Source organism: Rhyacophila brunnea, unplaced genomic scaffold (assembly GCF_057557595.1).
Source record: "Rhyacophila brunnea isolate RB1 unplaced genomic scaffold, BYU_Rbru_1.0 scaffold_16, whole genome shotgun sequence".
Lineage (NCBI taxonomy): Eukaryota > Metazoa > Arthropoda > Insecta > Trichoptera > Rhyacophilidae > Rhyacophila > Rhyacophila brunnea.
In genome coordinates, this window is record NW_028232816.1 from 140,045 (window position 1) to 165,704 (window position 25,660).

The window sequence follows — 25,660 nt, forward strand, 5'->3', positions numbered from 1 at the left end:
ATGACAGATGAGATTCTGTCTTTAATGGACGAAAGAAGAAAATGGAAAAATAAAAATGAAACTCAATATAGGAGAATTCATAATAGGTAGGTACTACCATAAAAAGAAAAATTCCTACAGCTAAAGAAGAATGGATGTCCGACCAATGCAAATAAATTGAAAATCTCCAACGAAAATATGATTCCTTTAATATTCACAAGAAGATAAAGGAAACATTGGGAATTACGAAGGGAACCTCATCAACTATCTTGAAAGACGAAGATGGGCGTATTATATTAGATTATTATAGAAAAGAAGCTGATTAGTTGGAAGACATATTATATATTGAAAATCTGTTTGATGATGATAGGGGACCTATTGGCTAGGTACCTACACTTTTAATGAACGTGAACAGCCCCATGCATAAATAGGGCAGAAATAATAAACGCAATACGAAATTCTAATAATGGTTAAGCTGTCGGCCCTGATAATATTTACAACAAAATGAAAAAATTATTAGAATATCAATTAGAAATTCTCGTTGATTTATTTAAAATTTACGAAACGGGCATTAGTTCCTGGTAGCAGACGATAAAGATAAGATCGCCTTGATGGTGGCCGACCTCCTCTAGAGAATGGCACAATAATAAGAAGAAACTTTGTTCATACTACAATGAAAGCAAAAACGTTCGACTGAATCTATCTTTGTTTATTTACAGACTTATTTTTTCTATTGGTGTTCACTGTTAGTTGCAATGAAGAAGCTTTGTCTATGGTCGAGATTATAATTTAGCAAATTGTCTATAGCCACGGCAGTCAATCTACATAGATATTGCAAGCGATACTGTGATATTTCTGCGTTAATTAAACTTCATAAAATGGATGTAAAGAGCGATCTAGAAAATTTTGAAGATGACGCAGAAGTGAAGCAATGCTTTGATGTGCCAATAATCCATCCAAGCAATCCTGTTACAAACATTTGTATAAAACAAGAGAATGATTACAATTCCAACAGCACTATTGAGGTTAGGTTTTCCAAACTTATTAATCATTGTAAGATTGTGTTTATTCTTTGTTGAAGTGGTTTCTTCCTGATGGAAATAAAACAGTTGGGTGACAAATATTAAACTTTACTAGCTGAAACAGGTAATAAATTATACATACATTGTCATTTTGACATTTGACTAGTTACCTAGGTACTGAGATAGGTATCTAGGAGTGTCAGGGCTAGATTGGATGGTGTTGTTTAGCACTCCTGTGGGTTTATTCTATACTTATCGACCGCTACAGTGATAAAGTGATAGATATTATCAAACTTAGTGCAAGAACGTAGTGGTCGCGCGGGGGCGGCGCGGCGGCGTCTTGCGAAACTCAAACGTATAACCGTGTGTAAAATGTTCGTAGACAGTGTCTTTTTTGGGGCATAATACGCACGGTTATACGTTTGAGTTTCGCAAGACGCCGCCGCGTCGCGCCCGCCAATTCACTACGGCCGAGCACTTAGAGTAGGTTTGTATCAAAGTATTAGCACTTATTTTAACAATTACAATAAGTTGTTTGTATTGTTGCAATAAGTGTTATATTTTAACAGCAGCAAGAGAGGCATTTTAAAATGTAACACTTATTGCAACAATTACAACCAACGTATTGTAATTGTTACAATAAGTGCCAATACTTTGATACAAACCTACCATAAGTTTGATAATATCTATCACTTTATCACTTTAGCGGTCGATAAGTATAGAATAGATCCACTGATAGTTAAAATATTATTTTATAAAAGTTTTACAGTGGAGAGGTCCAAGCATTAAAAGAAATAAAACACTTTGAAAGTTAACGGTATTTCTTTTTATGTTGTTTTATAGTCACACTCAACCTCATTGCAGGTAATTCAATTCATATTTATATTCTATATAAATGTCAACTTATTATACAAAACTTATTGTATATACTTAATTAAATTTTATATTTAGTGATGCACAAAATATTGTCTTAATAATCACAACGTATTAAACTGTCCCACAGTGGCCGCGCGGCTTAAGCCGTGGCCTTATAACGCCGTGGGTCCCAGGTTCGAAACCTGGGTCTGGCAAGTACACATATTGTTTTCCAATTTGTGGGTGTCAAGGTATGGACCTAATAGGTTGAGCAAGTGGCTGACATCCATTTCTCGTAAAAAACAAAATCTGTCAATACAAACCTCTACTCTGGGAGGCCCACATGATCCTATTAGGATCAGACATGGTCGAAAGTTCTGTTCCTTATGATATGGAACTTATTGTTAATCTGACATCCAATAATATTAAAAATGTTCCTTATCGTATGCAATTTATTCGAATTTTCGAATTTTATATTACTAGGGTTATCCGTAAAATAAGGTCTCCAATTTTTTTTCACAAAGAAAAACGCATTTATATGCAATGGATTATACGTTGTTGATTGATGTATTTTTGCATGCTGTGTAGCATTTTTTGTATACCCGTGTCATAGAATTCCCCCGCCGCGGCTTGCAGGTAGCGTACGACCTCTTCTTTCAACTCCTCGTCGGTCCTGAAATTTGTCCCACCCAGGTATGACTTCAACGCACGAAAAAGATGATAAACACATGGTTTTAGGTCCGGGCTTGGAGGGGGGAGGGGTGCCGTTATCCCATCTAAATTGGTCGATGAGGATAATGCACTTCAATTCCTTGCCGTTGGTGATCTTCGTGAGCATTTTGGGAACCCACCTTGCACACACCTTGTGATAATGTTTTGTCAAAATCTTGTCAATAGTAGTCTTACTGACATCAAGGATCAATTTGCACAGCTCCGGGATCGTCACCTGTCGATCTTCAAGCATTACCCTCTCCACTGTTGCAATCGTTTCGTCCGAAAGCGATAACCGTCCGGCACGCTGTTCACCATGGACGTCTGCACCATTTTGACAATAAAATGGCTGGAATGCCTCTATTAAACCATTGTTGAATCCACAGAAGGTACATTCAACAATGTATACAAACTTAATATAACAACTTAATATTACGTCCTTCCGTAACACATCGTTTCGCATTATTTTTTTTTATTTCGAACTAAATACGATGTAATACAGTCGCTTACAAACTATTGTTACCTACATCATTTCTTAATACATTTCTTTCTATGAAAACTTTTAAGTTATTTCAAGTACAGCCCCCGTACGACTGACTTTTTTAAAACATCTTATTCTACAAATTTTATATGCCAGTCGTCTGATTACGTCCCTTTCATCCTTCTAGCACAATCTACTTTCCTCCTCATTCATTCTCGGGAAAAGCTGTTACATTTTCAGATCATTGTTCTACACATTTAACAGTTTACAAATTACATATTAAATATTAACAATTATACATTTTGAATTTAATAAAAGGCAAAAGCTGAATAACATCCATCTCCTCGCACACGTTTAAACCGTTTTTCACGAAATTTGTCCTCAGCTTGAAGAACATAGGTCGTGGGACTTATTCCTGAAAAGTAAACAAGCCCGCAGGATGGCCAAGAGCATGGCTAAGTGTCTTTGTTCATCCCTTATTTGACTACAAAGCCAAGGGCGCGCAATCAAGCCGTTCTACACTCCCAAAAGGTACTTTAGGTATAAGACCAGAAGGTCGTAAAGCTACCTAACGTTAGATTATGCGTCTCTGTGGTCGCTGGTTAACTACTTTCATCTGAAGACAGCTGTTAAACTTTTATTAATAATAGCTGGACAATATAATATGTTACAGGCAGACACACATCATATTAAAATAGTGTAAACATTTATTATAAAATACCTACTGTCTTGTTTTTCAGAGCCCTGTAACCGACCTTGCTGATATTAAAACTGAAATTGATTCTCTCCGAGTTGATTTCAAAGAAGAATTTGTCGAACACAGTGATCCGCAACCTAGTTGCTCATATTCAAAATGGGAGCCAGTAAATCAGGTGCTTATCAACTTATATAATATTTTATTATGATTATAAATAGGTAGGTACTATTATGCGACTATCTACATCAGTGACGTTCCTAGACAAAATGCCGCCCCATTTTTATACAGTATTTTTATCATCATTTCATGATTCCAAAATCTAAGAAATGTGTTGTATGGGTACATTACTAACAAAATATACACTTACCACTAAAAACAAAATTAAATGTATAAATATGTTTCACGAAAAGATACAGTGGCTTCTTAGATGTCATTTTTGCGATATATTCATTTTTGCTCTATCTTGCGAAATTAAGGGCGATCCCTGTCGCTATTCTTCTTCACAAAACATGGCAACATTAGTAATGATATGTTTAGCCTGATATCGCAAAGGCTTGGGCATTATTAAATCGATGACGACGCGACGCTTCGATACTGACTAAAATCGTGGACTAGGATGCTCTGTAATACCGGCCAACGAAATTTCCGTGCGCACAGGTTAATAAATCAAACTGTAATTATTATTCGTAAATCTGCACGTGTAGTTTCTGATTACCAAGGACGTCAAATGGCAACGGAAGTAAACAAGACATCGCAAGCACGACAAAAATACAATCCTGTTAAAACTTTTATGTTAATACATTTTGTTTCCAACCAGTGAGCTGATTTATATACCCAATGATTCTTCTCGATTTGCCGCCCTTCAAGTAACCGCCGCCCCCAAGTGACGCTCAATCTGCCTACTCCCATGGGACGTCACTGATCTGCATATATAATTACTCTATAATATCTTGGATAACACACTAATTTCTTATTCAAACGCCAGTTTAAAAAAAACTTTCACTTCGATTTTTGAAGTCTCGAACTTACTCCAATTTAAATCGAGCACAATATTTTTATTTGAAGTACATACTAATACCTACGGGCAACTAACGTGTGAGGATTCTCTCCAGGTCCTGGTATTTTGGTGTGTGGAGAGACATTGCAAGTGTTTGTGTTACACATTATAACAGGTACAGATATATTATCAACAGAACTTCATTCGATAACTCTGCGCAGAGTTTAGATTTTACGGGATGGTAATTGTTGTTTTTAGATAAAATTTTAGATATAGAATTGGGGACATTTTTATGGGGAAGGGTATATTTGGTATTGATGCATAATCATATAATATGTCACTTTTAAAAACGCTTATAATATTTTATTGTTAATAGTTATTATGTATGTTTCTTCTTCTTTTATATTATAAGGTACATCTCTATAAATTCTCTTAGTATATAATATACCTATTTAGATTTGCAATAATGTCTATTCTCCTTTTATATTGTAAATAATGACGTGACAAATTATAACGTCGCTATTACACTATATTATATCGTCACAAGAAGATAAAGATATGCCTTTTTATTTATTAAATTAATGTACTTATTTTTATAGTTACCTTCAAAATACCCGACCACTGTCAAACTGGAGACTGATTTTGAACGGGTTGACTCAGAGAATGAGATTGTCGAAGAAGATGTAGAGCAAAGCAATTATGATTACCCTCACCCTGGTTGCTCCTTTTCCGAATGCAATCCAGGAAATCTGGTATAGAACAATATATATTTATTTAAAATAATCAACTAACATATTGATATAACTTATTAACATACTTCTTAGGTACCTACTCTAAATTCGATCCTCCAGCATGTCAAGATTCCTACACAATTACTTTAAAATTTTTGACTATTTAAAAATTATTCTCTCATATACCTATGTCGTTTGCCTATGTTAATGCGATACTTCACCTTGTTTTAGTTGATTCCTGCAACCACTGCCGTGACCTATGTCGGTAGTCTAAGTTTATCAGAGAAAATCAAAGTACAAGAGGGACACGATGAAATACAGATTGATGATGAAGACATTAAAAAAGAATTGGGGATATATGAAACCAATAAAAATATAGTCAGTTACACTGCTAAACGTAAGCAAATTATACAATCTAACGTCACAGATCCCAAATTATTAGTAGCTGTAATTAAATTAGAAAAAAAATCGTTTAACAGCGAAAATTTTGTGTGCAGATTTTGTTTTATTTTTTTTGGGTCGCTGTCTTTATTGGCGCTTCACAAAAAGTGTCATAAAAAATCAATAACGAATAAAACAGAAAATTACAAAGGCATTCGATCCAATTTCAAGAATTTAAACAAAATGACTCAATCTCAATTTGGTCACTCGTGTATAAAACCAGATTCGATGAAAAATCTAAAAATGACTCATTCTCGTGAACATCCATTTCAATGTGACGAGTGTAATTACACATGTATTAGATTTAGTTCAATGAAAATACACAAAATTAATCATACTGGTGAAAAGCCATTTAAATGTGACCAATGTAATTACGCCTGTATAAAATTTGGTTCGATGAAAAATCACAAAATGACTCATTCTGGTGAAAAGCCATTTAAATGTGGCCAGTGTAATTATTCTTGTATAAGATCTAGTTCGATGAAATCACACAAAATGTCTCATAATGGTGAAAATCCATTTAAATGTGACCAATGTAATTATTCGTGTATTAGATTTAGTTCGATGAAATTACACAAAATGTCTCATTCTGGTGAAAAGCCATTTAAATGTGACCATTGTCATTACTCATCTACACATTCTGGTAACATGGAACTACACAAACTAACTCATTCTGGTGAAAAACCTTTCAAATGTGAGCAGTGTGATTACTCATGTATCGCATATAATAAGCTGGAATATCACAAAATGACACATTCTGGTGAAAGGCCATTTAAATGTAATCAATGTGATTACTCTTCTATAACATCCTGGCAAATGAAAAAACACAAAATGATTCATTCTGGTGAAAATCCATATCAGTGTGATGAATGTGAATACTCTTCTATAACATCCTTTCAAATGAAAAAACACAAAATGACTCATTCTGGTGAAAAACCATTGAAGTGTGATAAATGTGACTACTCCTGTATAACAACCTGCAACATGAAGGCACACAAAATGAAACATTCCGGTGAAAAATCTTTAAAATGTGATATATGTAATTACTCTTGCAATCTTGCTGCCCACATGAAAGCACACAAAATGACACATTCTGGTGAAAAGCCATTTCTATGTGACGATTGTAATTTTTCATGTGCACGAGCTTTTAGTATGAAAACACACAAAATGTCACGCTATGGTGATAAGCGATTTAAATGTAAAGATCCACTGTCTCCTGCAATAGATATAACAAAATAAAAGCACACAGATTGACCCATACTGGCCAAAACTAATTCGTTAAGGCGATACGTCAGTGAAACGGTAAATAATCTTCAACTCTAGGCGCGACGAAATTTTGGACTCGCTGGCAGTCTGAGAGCGAACGTCGAGGTGTCAATTGATATATTAATATTTTGTAATTGTGATCTTTGTCGTCACAATTACAAAATAAAAGGAGTTTCTAGATAGAATAGAATAAAGTAAAGTATAGTTAAAGCAAAGAGCATGATACATGAGAAACAAGGGCCGTGAATTACCTGATCTTTCTCAAGCCGAACAATAATTACTTCTGCAACCTCGCAACTGACAACTGTAAATTTAATTAGAAACAAAGGATTACGCGGCTGAAGGCACGTGCCAATCTATGATTTAGGATGTGCATAATAAACTACTGGACGCCACACGATCTTAAGACCGTGAAAGATAATAATTATTTAAACAGTGTGGAATAAAGTGGGAACAATAAATAAAAGAGCAATTTATATACTTGACAGAAACTATATTATAGCAAAAGCAAGAAATTAGAAATACATTAAAAAGTTATTAAGCGGCTCGATACTAAAATTTGGAAATACTAAAATAAATACAAGCAGATAAGTTTGAAAAGAAACATTGGAAGAGTTGTGAGTCAAATAATAGTTTTTAAAATACCAAACTGGAACGATCAGAGGCTTCAAACACTGCGGCTGCATCGTGCTCTGTGAAATGACGTCCATGATAAATGTTGGGTAAAACTCAAGCGGAGCACGACTATACTAGACGACAGTCAGAATCAAAAAGCGAAGTTGCTTGTTCCACACCTTGCGACCTCCGGTGTTGCCGGAAATTCCATCAGTGACATCTGTCAAATCGCGTACGCTCCATCGACGTGACCATAGATAATAAACGGGGTAGCCAGCGGTATGAAAGTTAGTTATGTTCATTTTGAACATAGCACAATACGTCATTTTGTTTCGTGATGGCGACGGGGGTATTAATTCTTAAATCGTGTAAAGATGACTAAAAACGTTACCCATTTACTTTAAAAAGAAAACATGTCAATGAATATATTATTATTGTTACTAATAGAACATTAATTGGACGCATGTGGGATTTATATGACAAATTATATTTCGGTCGGCATGCGTCATTTGCACCCGCGACTTGTGATCCGCGCCATGCCAATAGATATTATATTATAATCGTGTCTGCTACTACTTTCTATCAGGAGTATACCAGTAAATCAGTGGTGCACAACCTATTGAAAAGGGCGATTTTTAAATTTTCTAATTTCTCACGTTTTTGATAATGGATCTCTGATAAAGGTAGATTCGAGACTAGAGCTTGTTAGAAATCCACACAAGGTCAAAATTATTGGTGTCAGGTTTTGCATTCCTTTCATCTTTTGGTGCATGCGTAGGTTAGGAATTGAAAGCACACCCAGTGGTCTTGAAATATCATTAATTTCATTTATATTAATGTTTCATGTGTTTTGATTTTAAATAAATAACCATTCATATATTTTAAGTTGTTTTATTAAGGGGGGACATGCTCGTCGAAGGTCAAAATTGAGTTTTTATTGTATATTCAAACCATGATCCTGGACACTCCTTAAACGTTGTAGATGATCTATTTATATAATTTTGAAACTTATTATCCTTTATAGTTATTTTAAACATTTGATGACTGCATGAAGTATTTTTGTTACATAAAATAGTATTCTTTTAAACCTCTCGCTCTAATGTTTTAGAACATAGTCATATTTCGGTACATAACTGTGCAGTGGTGTTAAGATTTTTTACATTTATTAATTTTTAAACGCATTTATAAAACCATTAGCATAATTTATTACGAGATAATTTTTGTAAAATATTCACGATAAAAAATTATATTGATAATCTCTGTGATCCCAAATTTGACAAGAATTAGGCATTTTATTATTCAAAAAATTGGCAAGATTAACACATTTCAAGATGATTCTAAAGATATTTATTATAAGCTATGTCTTTGACCATTCAAGTGTGATAAACATCTTATGAATAATGATTGCTTTATAATAATTATTGACCTAAGAATAAGGTAGTGTTTTTTTGAAATACGCCATTTCTTTTGTCATTCCCCAGTGGTTAAGGTACAACATACGGCCGTAGCCATAAATTGACAAACTATAATTGAAGTAAAGAGTAAAATGATATTGACGCGCGTGTTTGAACATGTATCGTTTAAAAAAAAATAAAAAAAAATTCGGTTAGGTACATGTTCAAACACGCGCGTTAACATAATTTTACTCCCTACTTTAATTATAGTTTGTCATTTTATGGCTACGGCCGTATGTTGTAGCTTAACCACTAGGGAATGACAAAAGAAATGGCGTATTTCAAAAAAACACTACCTTATTCTTAGGTCAATAATTATTATAAAGCAATCATTATTCATAAAAATTTTATCACACTTGAATGGTCAAAGACATAGCTTATAATAAATATCTTTAGAATCATCTTCAAATGTGTTAATCTTGCCGATTTTTTGAATAATAAAATGCCTAATTCTTGTCAAATTTGGGATCACAGAGATTATCAAAATAATTTTTTATCGTGAATATTTTACAAAAATTATCTCGTAATAAATTATACTAATGGTTTTATAAATGCGTTTAAAAATTAATAAATGTAAAAAATCTTAACACCACTGCACAGTTCTGTACCGAAATATGACTATATTCTAAAACATTAGAGCGAGAGGTTTAAAAGAATACTATTTTATGTAACAAAAATACTTCATGCAGTCATCAAATGTTTAAAATAACTATAAAGGATAATAAGGCTTCAAAATTATATAAATAGATTATCTACAACGTTTAAGGAGTGTCCAGGATCATGGTTTGAAAATACAATAAAAACTCAATTTTGACCTTCGACGAGCATGTCCCCCCTTAATATTTTTTTTTTGCATTTAATTCAATAATTGACAGTTAACACCATAAAAGAAAAAAAATACAGTTACCTATGACTTGTCAAAGAAACCATTTTCCTATAAAATTTACCTTATCAAGCATGCAGTAACTGTCAACCGGCTTTCACATCGAAACTCGTCCGCCTGTAATGCGTAGAATACCTCGATGTGACGTCATCGTTATTCACAAAACATAGGTTGGCAAATTAATGGAACTTCGCAGATTGGTCAACTGCGACTGCTTAGTTTGAAAAAAACATTTGCTGTTGTAATCGACAAGTTGCACGCTTCTCGGGCTGCGAGTCGAGACGCCAGGACGCATACAAAAACCTATGAATTGATCATTCCAATACCGGCTCGCCGTTTGCCGCATTCAAATATCTATACGTTTCGAAGGTTTTTTGCGACTGTCTGCGCTGCCATCATAATATGCAACACCGGATCGACGTTATTGGAAGGTTTGATTTATGGCTGTTCGGCAGATGGGCGAGTGTAGATGTGAGAGCCCGCTTATGAATAAAGCTCGACGTCGGTCACCACTTGACTGTTACCGTATATTAAGTAGGTACAATAATAAATTATTGTAGGCATATACCGACCTAGGTACTTGTAATGTTTGCAATTTTGACGTTTATGCCATTAGTCTGTTAGCACAAGGTTACGCACCATAGTTTAGAGTAGTAGATGTCATCTCCCTCGATTTTCGAAAGTGGGAAGCACGCTGTCACTTTTATTCTTTGTGGTTTTTCGTCTGGATTAAGGACTTGGAGGTGAACAAATAACACACCGGATTTGTGTTGGAAACGCCGAGATGTATTTACGTTTAATATTATCTAATGGTTACATTTTTATACAGTTACAATTTCTTTTATATGCGGAGCTCGAATAAACGTGTATTTTATTTTACCATCAAATTCCTTTCTCTCCTCTTCTGCGCATGCGCGCCAAGATTCGGCGCAGAAAGCAATGCGCAAAAATGGTGTGTTGCCATTCTTGTTAAATTACATTATAATTACAGTTTTATTATTTATTTATTTTCAAAATCAACCCTTACTATTTGTCGATTTGGTATCGATTCGGGCCTCTCCAGATTCACAGAGACATCCCCAAATGGGGACCATTCGGGGTGTAACATAGACTTTGATTTAAAAAAATCTTATAGCTAATTTGCATTATTGTAATATTTCAAATTAGTGTCAATATGTACTTTTTATCTTGATAGTTAGTAATGTCCCTTCTTTAGGCCATGCGTAGAATATAATAAAATTTACACATATTACAAAATACACATTAATTGTATTGAATAACTAGCCTTATACCCATGTACTCATAAGGTCAATATAATGACATGATAATAATATTATCTTTCGGGATATTTTTATATATAAATCACTCCTAGGTAGGTGGTAAATACCTACTTAATTTATTTTTGATCAAAATAAAAAAATTAAATTGCATAATATGGTTGCTTTCGGCTGCTCACTATGTGAAGAGAATATGAATAAATTTTTATTAGGTAGGTACATAAATCAATCAACGAGCAAAAAACTTGTTTAATATTTCAAATTCCGAACGAATTTCGCTACAATAAATCTTCCGATTTGTCTATGCCAGAGGGGGGGCAAACTGCGGCCCGCCGGGTATTTTTTTGCGGCCCGCCATCATTAATTGTACTTCTGATTACGAATAACTTTTTTATAATTAAAAAAAATATATATTGACATAGATTAAATTTTGTTTAGCAATAGTACGCGATCCATTTTCAATAGATATTGATAGCGTACCGACGGAGCTACAACTTGAGATTATTGATCTGCAGTGTGACACTGATTTAAGAGAATTGCATCGTCGTGAAGAAATCTCCAAATTTTACAATGCCCTTAATTCAGACAAATTCGACCAACTTAAAGATTATGCAAGAAAAATGTTCGTTATTTTTGGACACCTATAGACGTGAACAAACATTTTCGATCATGAACCTCAATAAAAATTCTTTACGATCAAATATCTCCGATGCCCATTTACAAACAGTTTTGAGAATTTATCAACTACAAAATTAGCACCTGAATTTTAAAAAAATTAAAAAAATGTACAACAGTTTCATTCTTCTCATTAATTTTTTTGTAATGTTTATTTTTCGTGATAATAAATAGTGTATATCTGAAATTGGTATTTTACTTGCGGCCCGCCGCTCATTTTGAATTCTTGAATTTGGCCCTCCATTCAAAAAGTTTGCCACCCCCTGGTCTATGCTCTGCTACTGACCAATGAACGAATAAAAAAATTGAGCTGTCAAAAGTCAAAAGTTGACATTATCGTAATGTCTTCCGATAATCCTATAATTTTGTGTTATTTATATGTAGACTTGCATGAAATAATATAACAGAAAACAAAACGAGTTTTACGTTTTCTTTTATGAATTTCATAAATACAAATAAAAAAATAATTGGTAAATCTCTCATTTTATAATGTGTAAAACAACAACTTAATCAATGAACATGTTTAAAACAATTAAAGATTTTTTTAAGGTCCGAATGATTGCGTATTAATATAAAATCGAATTTGCTTAGTGTTTGACGGACGAAGTCTGGTAACTCAGAGAGTAAAATATCAAACATGACGTTTGAAATCCAACGAGCCTGGTCTGCGGATTAAAAAGTCCGCAGATCTGGGGTGCTCCACGCGAAAAAAAAGTCCGAAGACCGTAAATCGTGTGGAGATGTACCTACCAAAGGAAGTTTGGTTTTGTATTTAATTTTTATAATATTGCAAAGTGGCAATACGGTTGACTATTTTTGTCTATGGCAAAAAGCTTACGTCACGTGACGGCTGTGACGTTCTTTGTGTCACGAACTGGAAGACCAATAATTTCATGGATAAAATGGATATTAAACGCGAACGAGAAGACTCCGAACCTGTTGCAGAAGGGAAGCAATGGTTTGAGGTACCTGTGAATCATGATCCAAACAGCCAGCTGCTTACCTACATAAAGCAAGAGGACACCGACGAGGCCGGATACACTTTTGAGGTTAATTTTTGGTTGTTGGAGGAGGATTGTTGTATGTCGTAGTGTTGTTTGTTTTAAGATGTGTGTCGTCTGGCGTCTTTAACGGTGTATGTATATTGTGTATTTAAAACCGCGTGCAAATTTCGACATAGTTCCGAGCGGCCTTCATCACCCGTATAACCCCAGTTAATTTTGCTGCTAACAATGTATGGCTATAACTATGAGTTTTCTTAACAATTGATACCACACCTAACATTGTCATTGTTATTGATATCATTGCCCACAAACAGGGCATTTATTCCCACGGGACTCTGATAAACGAAACTAAAACAAAATACTTCATGTTCTCGACAGTGCAATAAATGAAAATAAAAGCTTTATAGCGCCTGTACACATGCATAGAATTACTGTCGGCAATTGTGCTTATTTGAAACTGTCATGACTAACTGTTTACACGTAAAAGTGCTGACTGTCTCTCCAATCTCATTCTTCAAGAGTAAGCGAGACGCGAGGTTGTCATTTTATACTACTATCTGACAAGTTGTATTGAAAATCGGAGCTCAAAATGAATAGTTCGTTTTTTTACCGACATGTTCTCTATCGCTATCTCGCTCTACTGCACAGGCGCAAATCGAAAATAATCTTACTTGCGCGCAATAAATAATCACAATTTGGAATCTTCCAATCTTGTTTGATTTATGCACGCAATCTTGCCAACTGCAGGATAATACATGTTTCCCCGTACATTTTCTTACTGTGCGTAGTACATCCATGCACGTGTAAACGGGGTATTATCACTGGCGGCGACGATTTTGAAACTGGAGGCATTTGTCTTTCTAGGGTCCGTTGTCACAAACAGTAATAACACAAGCGACGAAATGAATCGTCGGATCATTTCTCCTAAATTAACACTGAGTATTCTTGTACTAGAGGTTAATAGCAATTGAATTGATCGACATAATTATTGAGTGACAAGTTTCCTCCAATTATATTAATAATATTATTTTGTTTTATTTCAAACTAATTTATACTATTGACATGACATTACATTGACAATTCAAATACCTATTATCCTAGATTAGTACCTATTGTTTTTAATATTCTTTTTTTTAAATACCTACTCATTTTTTTTTACAACGTTTTTATTAGGTCGTATTCTTATTTGTCCGGTACATATCTTGCAATTGATTTTAACTAACTTCCCGACTAGCTAGACATTTGAAACTTTTAGAATATATCAGAACACGTTGCCAATGCATTTTTTAAATAGTTTCAGCCATGTTTAAGTAGAATTGAATCCATTTTCAGTTAATTCTGTTTTGTATGAAAAGTTGTTTCGGTTGCTAGGGGTCTGGGGTCCTAGCACCCAAATTATTAATATATACGTGCGTTACTATGGAAATAAATATGAATGTCAAAATGACATTTCAGTATTATTTCTATCAAGTACAATTTTTTTTTGATCGTTTAAGCTAGTCAAGTCAAGTTTATATGTTTCAACAAGAAATTTAAAAACGTTGTACCTATATAAAAAGTTCTTTTTATATTGTAATTATATTAGATAACGACAGACATCATGTTGATATTGCAGAGTGTAAGAGCTGTGATTATCCGTGTGTTCGAGCTTCACACGTATTATCGGTCTTCTTAAAAATATTCTTGAATTAATAAAATAATAGGTATTTTGTTTTTCAGAATATTGTTTCAGACCCGACATCAATGACATTGAAAAGAGATACTCAGCTAATTGACATCAAGAATGAGTCTATTGAAGACGTAAAATACCCATTCAATTATGAGGATCCGCAACAGGGTTGTTCTTATTCGGAGCGAGTGAATCGGGTAGGTACTTTTATTTTAAATATTGACAAAAATACTGATAGTGTAAGAGATGGAGTGAACTAACCATGCCCCCCACAAGGGGGGTTGACAGGTCTCCAGCCTGGGGACCCGGTCTCAGGAAGGGCCCGGCGTCACGAGTCGACCATATAACTGAGATAAACACAGATCACAAATTTGCTCTAATAGTAAAAAAGTCGCCTGCGGCGCTATTTTACGTAAATGTTATTAATAATTTAAAATATTTGGTTGTACGATGCGATTTTTAACTGTGTGCTGATACTCGCCAATTCCATAATTCAAATGGATTTTCATATTAAAAATCTCTAAAAATACACCTAAATTTTACCGCGTACACCATTTGAAAAACTCTATTACAGTGCGTAACACTGCCTTTACCCTTAGCGATAGGTAGGGGGGCCACCAAACATCCTAGCCTGGGGGCCCGCCTCAGGGTGTGGGGGTCATGGAACTGACCAATCTGAACTGAATAGTGTAGCCAGTGACGACGAAATCTTCCAAATCTAATTTTTCTCTTTAGACCATGTCAGATCCTAATAGGATCATTATGAGCCTCCAAAAAGTAGATATTTGTATTATCGTTTTTTTTACGAGAAATGGATGTTGCCACTTGCTCTATCAGGTCCATACTCTGACTACAAACAGAAATTGAAAAAATGTGTATTTGCCATACCCAGGATTCGTACCTGAGACTGACGACATTAGAGGCCGGCGCTTAAGCCGCTCGGCCATCATGGGCCGATACAAAATGCATCGCCACTTGCCATAGTGATCAGATAACAAAATATAACTGCTCAAGTCCAACCGTTGTATATCCCATTGATTTACCAACAGTCTTGATTCTACAATGTGAATAAATGAGTGTTGATTTTTAAACAGCTTCACCACTGACGAATGTCTCAGTACGTATACATTTTGTTTTCTATGGGTTCTAACTGGCAAGGTTTTGGCCATTTGGCCACACTAGACGTACCTACCCGTAAGTTGTTACTATATCCATGCAACATTCAGTACCTACTTTGACTTTACGCATGTTTCTTCATGCGGTGGTGGCTGCAGACGAAATAAAAACCCGCACATCGCAACAATCTTCTACCAGATTTGACATTAACGATAGTAGGGTGCACCGTTATCAAATAACCGTTTGTTTTTTTTTGAAATGTAGTTATCTAATATATAAAAATTAATATTTGTGTGTTTGTGTGTTTCTTTGTTCGTATTTAATGCGCAGCCATACCGTTCATCCGATTGCGATAAAACTTTGTAAACTTATTGTTTGCACTTGCGGGAAGAGTATAGGCTATACTAATATATAAAAATGAATGTCTGTCTGTGTGTCTGTCCCGTATGCGTTCCTATACCATTCATCCGATTGCAATGAAATTTTGGTAAGTGGTTGTATGCACACCCATGAAGGTTTCTGAATTAGAAAAATCATCATCTTCTTCTTCTTCTTCATTCTATTTTCTTTTATTCGTATGGTTCCTATACCATTCATCCGATTGCAATGAAATTTTGGTAAGTGGTTGTATGCACATCCATGAAGGTTTCTGGATTAGAAAAATTATCATCTTCTTCTTCTTCTTCATTCTATCTTCTTTTATTCGTATGGTTCCTATACCATTCATCCGATTGCGATGAAACCTTCGTCAGTTGTTGTGTTAACACCCGCAAAGGTTTCTGAAATAGTACAACCATCTTCTTCTTCTTCTTCATTTTATCTTCTTTTATTCGTATGGTCCCTATACCATTCATCCGATTGCAATAAAACCTTCGTCAGTTGTTGTGGTAACACCCGCAATGGTTTTTGAATTAGTACAACTATCTTCTTCTATTCTATATTCTTCTATTCGTATGCGTTCCTATTCCATTCATCCGATTGCAATAACATTTTCGTCAGTAATTGTGCCAACACCCGCGAAGGTTTCTGAATTAGTACAACCATCTTCTTCTATTCGTATGCGTTCCTATACCATTAATCCGATTGCAATGAAACTTTGGTGAGTTGTCATGCGCATGCCCACGAAGATTTCTGAATTAGAAAATCATCTTCTTCTACTATTCGTATGCGTTCCTATACTATTCATCCGATAGCGATGAAACTTTTGTCAGTTGTTGTGCACACACCTGCGAAGGTTTCTAAATTATTATTATATAAAATACAAAGTTTGTTGTTTGTTTGTTCCATCCAATTTTGTTTTTTTTTTTTACTACATATTAATAACATTAATAACGTTTTCATATTTTGGATTCGATTTTAATTTAGTGTTCTTATGTTTGACCTTTACTCCTATTAGAATTATTTTCATATTGCCATATTGTATTACACAGATATTTTAATATTAAAAAAATATTTACCTTTTATTATTTTTAAAATATCTAAGATAAATATAACCACGAAGCGACCCTGTGCGAAGCCGGGTACTTCAGCTAGTATAGTATAGTTTATTCAGAAGGCCGCTAAACAATCTGTTATTAATGTTCAGAGAGTTGATCTCAAAGAAAAGTATTTTGAAGACACAATAAGCCAAAGCATCCACGAGGATTCACAACTCGGTTGCTTTTATTCGGAATGCATACCAGTAAATCAAGTAGGTATACAATATTGTAAGAAGTTTGAACATTGCATGTACGATGGTACTCATATAGAGAAGTTTATGTAAGAGGGTTTGTTTCGACTTTGAAAGCACACATCGGGGCATGTGAATATAGGGTATAATTTTTATTTCACACAAGATATTAGGACGTATATGTAGATGATAATATGGTTACTTCCACAATCGTGAAAGTGTATGTAAGAATTGTTAATATGTCATGAGTACTTCGTCATTGTTAGGAATGACACACTGTTTATTTAATTGGTGTGGTAAAATCGCACCTGCACATATTAATTTTTAATTGGTTCACTATTTATTACATAAATAGTTACAGTAAACACTATATTATATCGTCATAAGAATACACTCTTTTGATTTTTTTTATTTATGCGATCGATGTATTTTTATAGAACCCTTCAAAATACCCCACTAATATAAAACTGGAGACTAATGTCAAGCGAGTTGACTCGGAAAATGAGATTGTTCAAGAGAATGTAGGCCAAAGCAATTATGAGAACACTCAACCTAGTTGCTCCTATTCCGAATGCAATCCAGTAAACCAGGTATTTATATTCAGATCTAATTTAGGTACACCGGATCTTATATATACTTAAAACGTCTTCTTTCCATGCAACATTCGGCATTTTCCCCACAAGATCCTAGATAATATGGAATTAGGTGACTATAGGCCTGGAAACAGCCATTGCCGACTAAAGAGAAATTCGATACATTCACGACTGGTCCTACCTTTTTGCCCCTCCCGTTTTCTATGGATGACCTGTCATTGCTTGTCATTGTCTATATAGTGCTCATACTGACGCGTCTCTCGTGTTTACTTATAGATGAGTTTAATGATAAATAATACACTAGCATTAATACACCTTCTACAGATGTAATGCATAAATCAATGCTACATATTTTTTGGAAATCGATATTACCACCGGTTTTGTGTAAAGGACTAGTCTGACTTTGACAGCTGATGAATAACAGGAATGTAAATTATTTATAAATAACATTGATAGTTAATATATTTGATGTGAGAATTTTTTTATAATTCAATTTGAAACGAGAAAGGGCGAATCAATATGTCAAGCAATCTGGGATCTGATTTTGACAGATGAAAAGTGGACCACACGATGCTTGTGCAAAAAGTTATGCTCAGGCTTTATTAATCTAAAGATGTCGGTGGAACAGCCTGTTTTTTAGTTACACTTCTCGTTCACTAAATCATATGTAAACCGATGGTAGGGTGTGCATCAACAGTTATTAATATCAAGTGATTTTTCATTTTTTAATCTATATATATAACTATCGTAGTATATTCTTGGGTTTTCACCGTGTCTCCTTCTTCCTTCTTTACTCGACGTTTCGGGCTCGTTGCAGAGGCCATTATCAAGAGATATGTTTTATGATGAAATGTGGTGTAGGTATGTGAATGTAAACGTTGCTCTAATAATGTCAAAAGGAATCCGATTATCTAAGAGCAAACGTTGCTCAGAGTAATCTGTCAATCATTACGACCGGAGATACTGGCTCGAATATTAGATTTTGCTGATAGTGCCGGAAGCCATGACGTTTTTAATCGTAATCCATCATCCCTATTAATGTTTTCAGGGTTTCTGTGGATTTCAATGGCCTCCTTTACCAATCGTGCGAAATATCCTTTATTCCGACCCAATATCTTGGTCTCGAAGTCAAATTTGTGCCCTGTATCCATCGAGTGCTCGGCAATTGCCGACATCGTGTAATGTTTAAGACGGTATGCTCTCTCGTGTTCACTCACACGCTTCTGTACCGTTCTAGAAGTCTGGCCTATATACTTTTTTGGGCATCCACGACAGCTTATCTGGTATACACCTGCCGAGTACAAAGGCTGTGAGTCCTTTACTGGTCTTAGCATATTTCGGACCTTTGTCGATGTTGAGAATATTGTTTCAATATTATGTTTCCGAAGTATCCTGGAAATAGTATCTGTGGTGTTTTTGATGTAAGGTAGATAGGCCCGGCCTTTGAACTGTATCTTTTCCTCCTGACTGATCGGGTTAAGGTTGATTTTGCTTCTGGTGGCTTTTTGGATCATATTGTGAGAATATCCGTTTGCTTGAAGAGCCTTTGATACTTGAGATATCTCGGATTTTAAATACGAAGATTCGCAGATACGCCGAGCTCTTGTCATCAAAGTCGAAATCAGACCCATTTTTTGAGCAGGGTGGTGGTGAGAAGAAGCATGTAAATAACGATTGGTATGAGTTGGTTTCCGATAGACTCTGTGTCCTAGAGAACCATCCAATTTTCTGATAACTTCCACGTCAAGAAATGGTAGAGCTCCGTTTTGTTCAATCTCCATCGTGAATTTAATCATCGAATGTAGATTGTTTAAATGGGCCAAAAACTCATTTAGAGCTTCTATACCATGAGGCCATATTAAGAAGGTATCATCGACATACCGTAACCAGCACGAAGGTTTTAATCTACACGTGTCAAGAGCTGTCTGTTCAAAATTTTCCATGAAAAAATTCGCAACCACGGGAGATAGAGGGGACCCCATAGCGACTCCTTCGGTTTGTTCAAACACTTTGCCCTGAAAGCTAAAGTAGCTTGACGTCAAACAGTGCTTGAAAAGTCCAGTCATTTCTGCGGAGAAAACTTCACCTATTAATTTTAGGGTATCATCTAGGGGGACATTTGTGAATAGTGACTCTACATCAAAGCTTACTAAGAGGTCAGTAGGCTTTATAGTCATATCAGCTAATAATTTGACAAAATGTGTTGAATCCTTAACCCATGATGCGGTGGCGTTGGTATGTGGTTGCAAAAGGGACGCCAGATATTTAGAAAGTCTATACGTGGGAGAGTCGATTGCGCTAACTATCGGTCGAAGTGGGCAGTCAGGCTTGTGAATCTTGGGTAACCCATATATCCCAGGAGTCTTCGGCGCTTTAGTAAATACTTTCCAGTATTCCTCACTAGGAATATCGGAAGATCGAACTAATTCCCTCGTTTTTCTGTCAATCTTGTCGGTGGGGTTCCGCTTTACATGTTTATACACAGGGGCTTTCAGTAACTCTTCCATTTTGGCAACATAGTCCGTCGCATCCATAACGACTGTCGCGTTTCCTTTATCAGCGGGTAAAACCACCAGTTTGTCGTTTTTTCGCAAATCGCGTAATGCTCGACTTTCCGCAGGCGTTATGTTACTTTGTGGCGGTTTTGATTTCCTGAGGATACGGCTGGCGTCTTGTCGTATTTCTTCTGCAACAGCAGCGGGTAGTTTGTGTATAGCAGATTCAACTTCGCATATGATGTCGTCAATCGTAAAAATCATAAATTCACGATGGAGATTGAACAAAACGGAGCTCTACCATTTCTTGACGTGGAAGTTATCAGAAAATTGGATGGTTCTCTAGGACACAGAGTCTATCGGAAACCAACTCATACCAATCGTTATTTACATGCTTCTTCTCACCACCACCCTGCTCAAAAAATGGGTCTGATTTCGACTTTGATGACAAGAGCTCGGCGTATCTGCGAATCTTCGTATTTAAAATCCGAGATATCTCAAGTATCAAAGGCTCTTCAAGCAAACGGATATTCTCACAATATGATCCAAAAAGCCACCAGAAGCAAAATCAACCTTAACCCGATCAGTCAGGAGGAAAAGATACAGTTCAAAGGCCGGGCCTATCTACCTTACATCAAAAACACCACAGATACTATTTCCAGGATACTTCGGAAACATAATATTGAAACAATATTCTCAACATCGACAAAGGTCCGAAATATGCTAAGACCAGTAAAGGACTCACAGCCTTTGTACTCGGCAGGTGTATACCAGATAAGCTGTCGTGGATGCCCAAAAAAGTATATAGGCCAGACTTCTAGAACGGTACAGAAGCGTGTGAGTGAACACGAGAGAGCATACCGTCTTAAACATTACACGATGTCGGCAATTGCCGAGCACTCGATGGATACAGGGCACAAATTTGACTTCGAGACCAAGATATTGGGTCGGAATAAAGGATATTTCGCACGATTGGTAAAGGAGGCCATTGAAATCCACAGAAACCCTGAAAACATTAATAGGGATGATGGATTACGATTAAAAACGTCATGGCTTCCGGCACTATCAGCAAAATCTAATATTCGAGCCAGTATCTCCGGTCGTAATGATTGACAGATTACTCTGAGCAACGTTTGCTCTTAGATAATCGGATTCCTTTTGACATTCTTGGAGCAACGTTTACATTCACATACCTACACCACATTTCATCATAAAACATATCTCTTGATAATGGCCTCTGCAACGAGCCCGAAACGTCGAGTAAAGAAGGAAGAAGGAGACACGGTGAAAACCCAAGAATATACTACGATAAAAAACAACCGTGAAAGCCTCAAACATTATATATATAACTCATTCTTATTCCCACAAGCCTTCCACTATAAAATCTTATTGTAATTTCCAGGAAGTTTATTTTAACGATGAATATATTCCTGACATAAAATCCCGAAGCAAACATTAGAATCCTCAATCCGGTTGCTCTTATTTATAATGCCTACCAGTAAAGCAATTAATTACACAATATTCCAATAAAATTTTAAACAGTCAGTAAGTATGACTTGCACTCAGGAAGAAGTACTAGTCTGCTGCTAAAAATATGTACGTCGTCAGCGTATATACATAGGATTAAGATTCTTTGATAAACATAGATGGGAGACTTTTGTTTTATTATGAAGCACCAAAAAGTCAAGTGAATACAGTATGTACAATGTCATTAATATGGACGAATCATCTGGAAAAAATTACTGTTGTTGGGTCTGGCGAATGGCATAATCTGTTCTGACGCCTTTACAATAAATGTGATATTGCTATAAATTCTCGATGAGTGATATCGCATAATGGAAATTGCGTGACGTCTACCTATACATGTGTGAATTTCGCTATGCGCTAATTTACTTGCTAGCTACTAAGTATTGAGTGCGTTGTCCATTAATAATGTCATTGAGTATGTAGTAATATGTATTCCGTATAAGTGCTATCTTTAGGTCTTACGAATACTTTCGAAATCTGAAGCAAAAATATATAGTGTTGGGAACATAAGCAATCGTCTGAAATAATATATTTAGGATCCATGCGTATTTCTGCTTCTTCGATGGCGCTACAGCTCAAGTCGAGCCCTGGCCTCCTCCACCGCTGTCCTCCAGCCGGAACGGTCCTCCGCACGTCTTTTCCAGTTCCTGATTTTTAGAAGCTGGTTGGCATCTTTTGTAACATTACACCCCATCGTGTGCGTGGCTTTCCTACTGGCCTTTCCCCCCCTGGGTTTCCTTCGAGGATCTTCTTCGGTATCCGTGACTCAGGCATGCGCTGGACATGGCCTGCCCAGTTTAGCCTCTGGAGTTTTATGAAGGTGGAGAGTTTTGAATCTTGGTATAAGCGGTATAGTTCCGTGTTGTACCTAATTCTCCACTCCCCACCATCATTCATGGGTCCGTATATCCGCCTAAAAATCTTTCTCTCAAAGCAATCCACCATTTCAACTGCTTTCACATTTAGCATCCATGACTCGCACCCGTATGCAACGACTGTGCGTATGACGGTTTTATAGAGCCTCGTCTTAGTTTTTCTGTGGACATTTCTGGATTTGAATATGGGCAGCAATGAGAAATACGATTTATTTGCAGCGGTTATTCGGGCTTTTATTTCTTCCAGTTCCTCGTTCTCTTTTGTAATATTGGAACTTAGCTATGTGAACCGGTTGACAACCTCAAATTGATGGTTTCCAAAACTGGAACTTTGGCCCAGCCTACACTGATTTTGTCGGCTTTGTACCATGACTTTAGTTTTGTTTTCATTTACTCTTAAGCCAATTTCTAGTGCGGCCCTTTGGAGGTGGTCAAATTCTTTCTTCACAATCTGTATGGATCTACCCATCATGTTGAGGTCGTCTGCGTAGCCAACCAATTGGCTCGGTCTGCTTAATATAGTGCCGCTCCTGTTCACTTGAGAGTTTCTGATAGCGGATTCGAGGGCTAAGTTGAACAGCATGGGAGCCAATCCGTCTCCTTGCTTAAGACCCCGGGATACTTCAAAGCCCTCCGTCCGTTGGCCATTCACCTTCACCTGGGAGAGTGTATTCTGCAGTGTGATTCTAACAAGCCTGACTAGTTTTGGTGGGATTTCAAAGTCCAGAAGGACAGTGAATAGTTTTTCCCGGTCGATGCTGTCATATGCCTGCTTAAAATCAATAAAGAGCTGATAAATGTCCACATCGAATTCCCAGCATTTTTCCAGTATTTGGCGAACTGTGAAGAGCTGATCCATTGTAGATGTTCCTGCCCTGAAGCCAGCTTGGTATTCACTTACTATGTTTTCCGCGTTACCTTCCAGTTTTGTCTTCAAAATCATTGTGAATACCTTATAACTTGTGCTCAGGAGTGATATCTCTCTGAAATGTTCACACCGCAGTCTGTCTCCTTTTTTATATATTGGACAGATAACGCTGATCTGCCAATCCGCTGGAATGCTTTCGGACTCCCAGATTTTAAGCATTAACTCTTGCACTGCTGCTATTAATCGGTGTCCACCATACTTTAGAAGTTCTGCAGGGATGTTATCGGCTCCTGGTGCTTTATGATTCTTTAGTGTCATAATAGCTCTTCCATGCGTATTTACTTGAAATAAACCGACTGATATAATATGTTATCAACACACTTTTTCTTTCTGAAAATTCTTTCCTCCCCGTATGAAAGATTCCTACAAATATTTAAGTTGTTTGATTTTTTAAATACTATTATCTGAAATAACCATGTTGTTTGTCTTCTTGTTCATGCAATATACTTCACGTTCTTTTAGTTGATTCCTGCAACCACTCCCATGACGTATTCCGCTAGTCTCGGATTGCCAAAGAGGATCATAGAAGTACAAGAGCCATACGATGAAATACAGTTTGACTGTCAACACATTAAAAAAGAATTGGGCGTATATGAAACGATTACTAATATAGTCAGTCGCACTGCTGAACGTCAGCATCTACAATCTAACGTCACAGATCCTGCATTATTAGTAGCTGTTATAATATTAGAGAAAAAATCATTTAATAACGAAAATTTTGTTTGCAGTTTTTGTTTAAAATTTTTTTCATCGCCATCTCTATTGAAGCTTCACAAAGCGTGTCATAAAAAATCAAAAATGGATAAAACAGAAAATTATAAAAGCATTCGATCTAATCTTAGCAATAAAAATCTTAACCAAATGAATCATTCTGATGAAAAGCCAATTAAATGTGCACAGTGTAATTACTCTTGTATAACATCTAGTAAGATGAAATTACACAATAAGACCCATTCTGATGAAAAGCCATTTAAATGTTACCATTGTGGTTACTCTTGTATTCGATCTAATGATATGAAAAAACACAAAATGACTCATTCTGGTGAAAAGCCATTTAAATGTGACCAATGTGATTACTCGTGTGTAGCATCTGGCAACATGAATGTACACAAATTAAGTCATTCTGGTGAAAAGTCATTTAAATGTGACCAATGTAATTACTCTTGTATAACATTTAGTACGATGAAAATACACAAAATGACTCATTCTGGTGAAAAGCCATTTAAATGTCACCAATGTAATTACTCATGTATAAGATCTGGTGATATGAAAACACACAAAATTAGACATTCTGGTGAAAAATCATTTAACTGTGATCAATGTGAATACTCTTGCATACAATCTAGTAGGATGAAATTGCACAAAAAGTCTCATTCTGGTGAAAAACCATTTAAATGTGACCAATGTGGTCACTCTTGTATTCGATCTGGTGATATGAAAATACACAAAATGACTCATTCTGGTGAAAAGCCATTTAAATGTGACCATTGTGAATACTCGTGTATAACATCTGGCACCATGAAAGTACACAAGTTAACTCATTCTGGTGTAAAGCCATTTAAATGTGCCCAATGTGACTATTCATCTAAAACATCTAGCGATATGAAAAAACACAAAATGACTCATTCTGGTGAAAAGCCATTTAAATGTGACCATTGTGATTACTCTTGCATAGCATCTGGTACCCTGAAAGTACATAA

General features: G+C 35.9%; 2 protein-coding genes across 2 annotated transcripts; both read left to right on the forward strand.

Annotated features, from left to right (window-relative positions):
• The first annotated feature begins 857 nt into the window (after positions 1-857).
• Positions 858-6,482, forward strand: LOC147074087 (uncharacterized). Its single transcript, XM_085943886.1, has 5 exons — positions 858-1,004; positions 3,789-3,920; positions 5,342-5,494; positions 5,705-6,065; positions 6,469-6,482. Exons 1-5 carry the CDS (start codon positions 858-860, stop codon positions 6,480-6,482), a joined length of 807 nt encoding a protein of 268 aa, XP_085800012.1.
• Positions 6,483-12,912: 6,430 nt separating this feature from the next.
• Positions 12,913-24,746, forward strand: LOC147074088 (uncharacterized). Its single transcript, XM_085943805.1, has 5 exons — positions 12,913-13,133; positions 14,808-14,954; positions 15,650-15,874; positions 17,980-18,132; positions 24,423-24,746. The coding sequence occupies exons 1-3, from the start codon at positions 12,978-12,980 to the stop codon at positions 15,689-15,691; spliced, it is 345 nt and encodes a 114-aa protein (XP_085799931.1). The 5' UTR covers positions 12,913-12,977; the 3' UTR covers positions 15,692-15,874; positions 17,980-18,132; positions 24,423-24,746.
• Positions 24,747-25,660: the final 914 nt, after the last annotated feature.

Bases quoted from the DNA above. Each gene is read 5' to 3' on its own strand.
- LOC147074088 (XM_085943805.1), top strand. From the start codon at position 12,978: ATGGATAAAATGGATATTAAACGCGAACGAGAAGACTCCGAACCTGTT. The intron at 13,134-14,807 runs GTTAATTTTTGG...TTTGTTTTTCAG, and splicing joins AGGCCGGATACACTTTTGAG to AATATTGTTTCAGACCCGAC. The intron at 14,955-15,649 runs GTAGGTACTTTT...TGCCATACCCAG, and splicing joins ATTCGGAGCGAGTGAATCGG to GATTCGTACCTGAGACTGAC.
- LOC147074087 (XM_085943886.1), top strand. From the start codon at position 858: ATGGATGTAAAGAGCGATCTAGAAAATTTTGAAGATGACGCAGAAGTG. The intron at 1,005-3,788 runs GTTAGGTTTTCC...CTTGTTTTTCAG, and splicing joins ATTCCAACAGCACTATTGAG to AGCCCTGTAACCGACCTTGC. The intron at 3,921-5,341 runs GTGCTTATCAAC...TTATTTTTATAG, and splicing joins AATGGGAGCCAGTAAATCAG to TTACCTTCAAAATACCCGAC.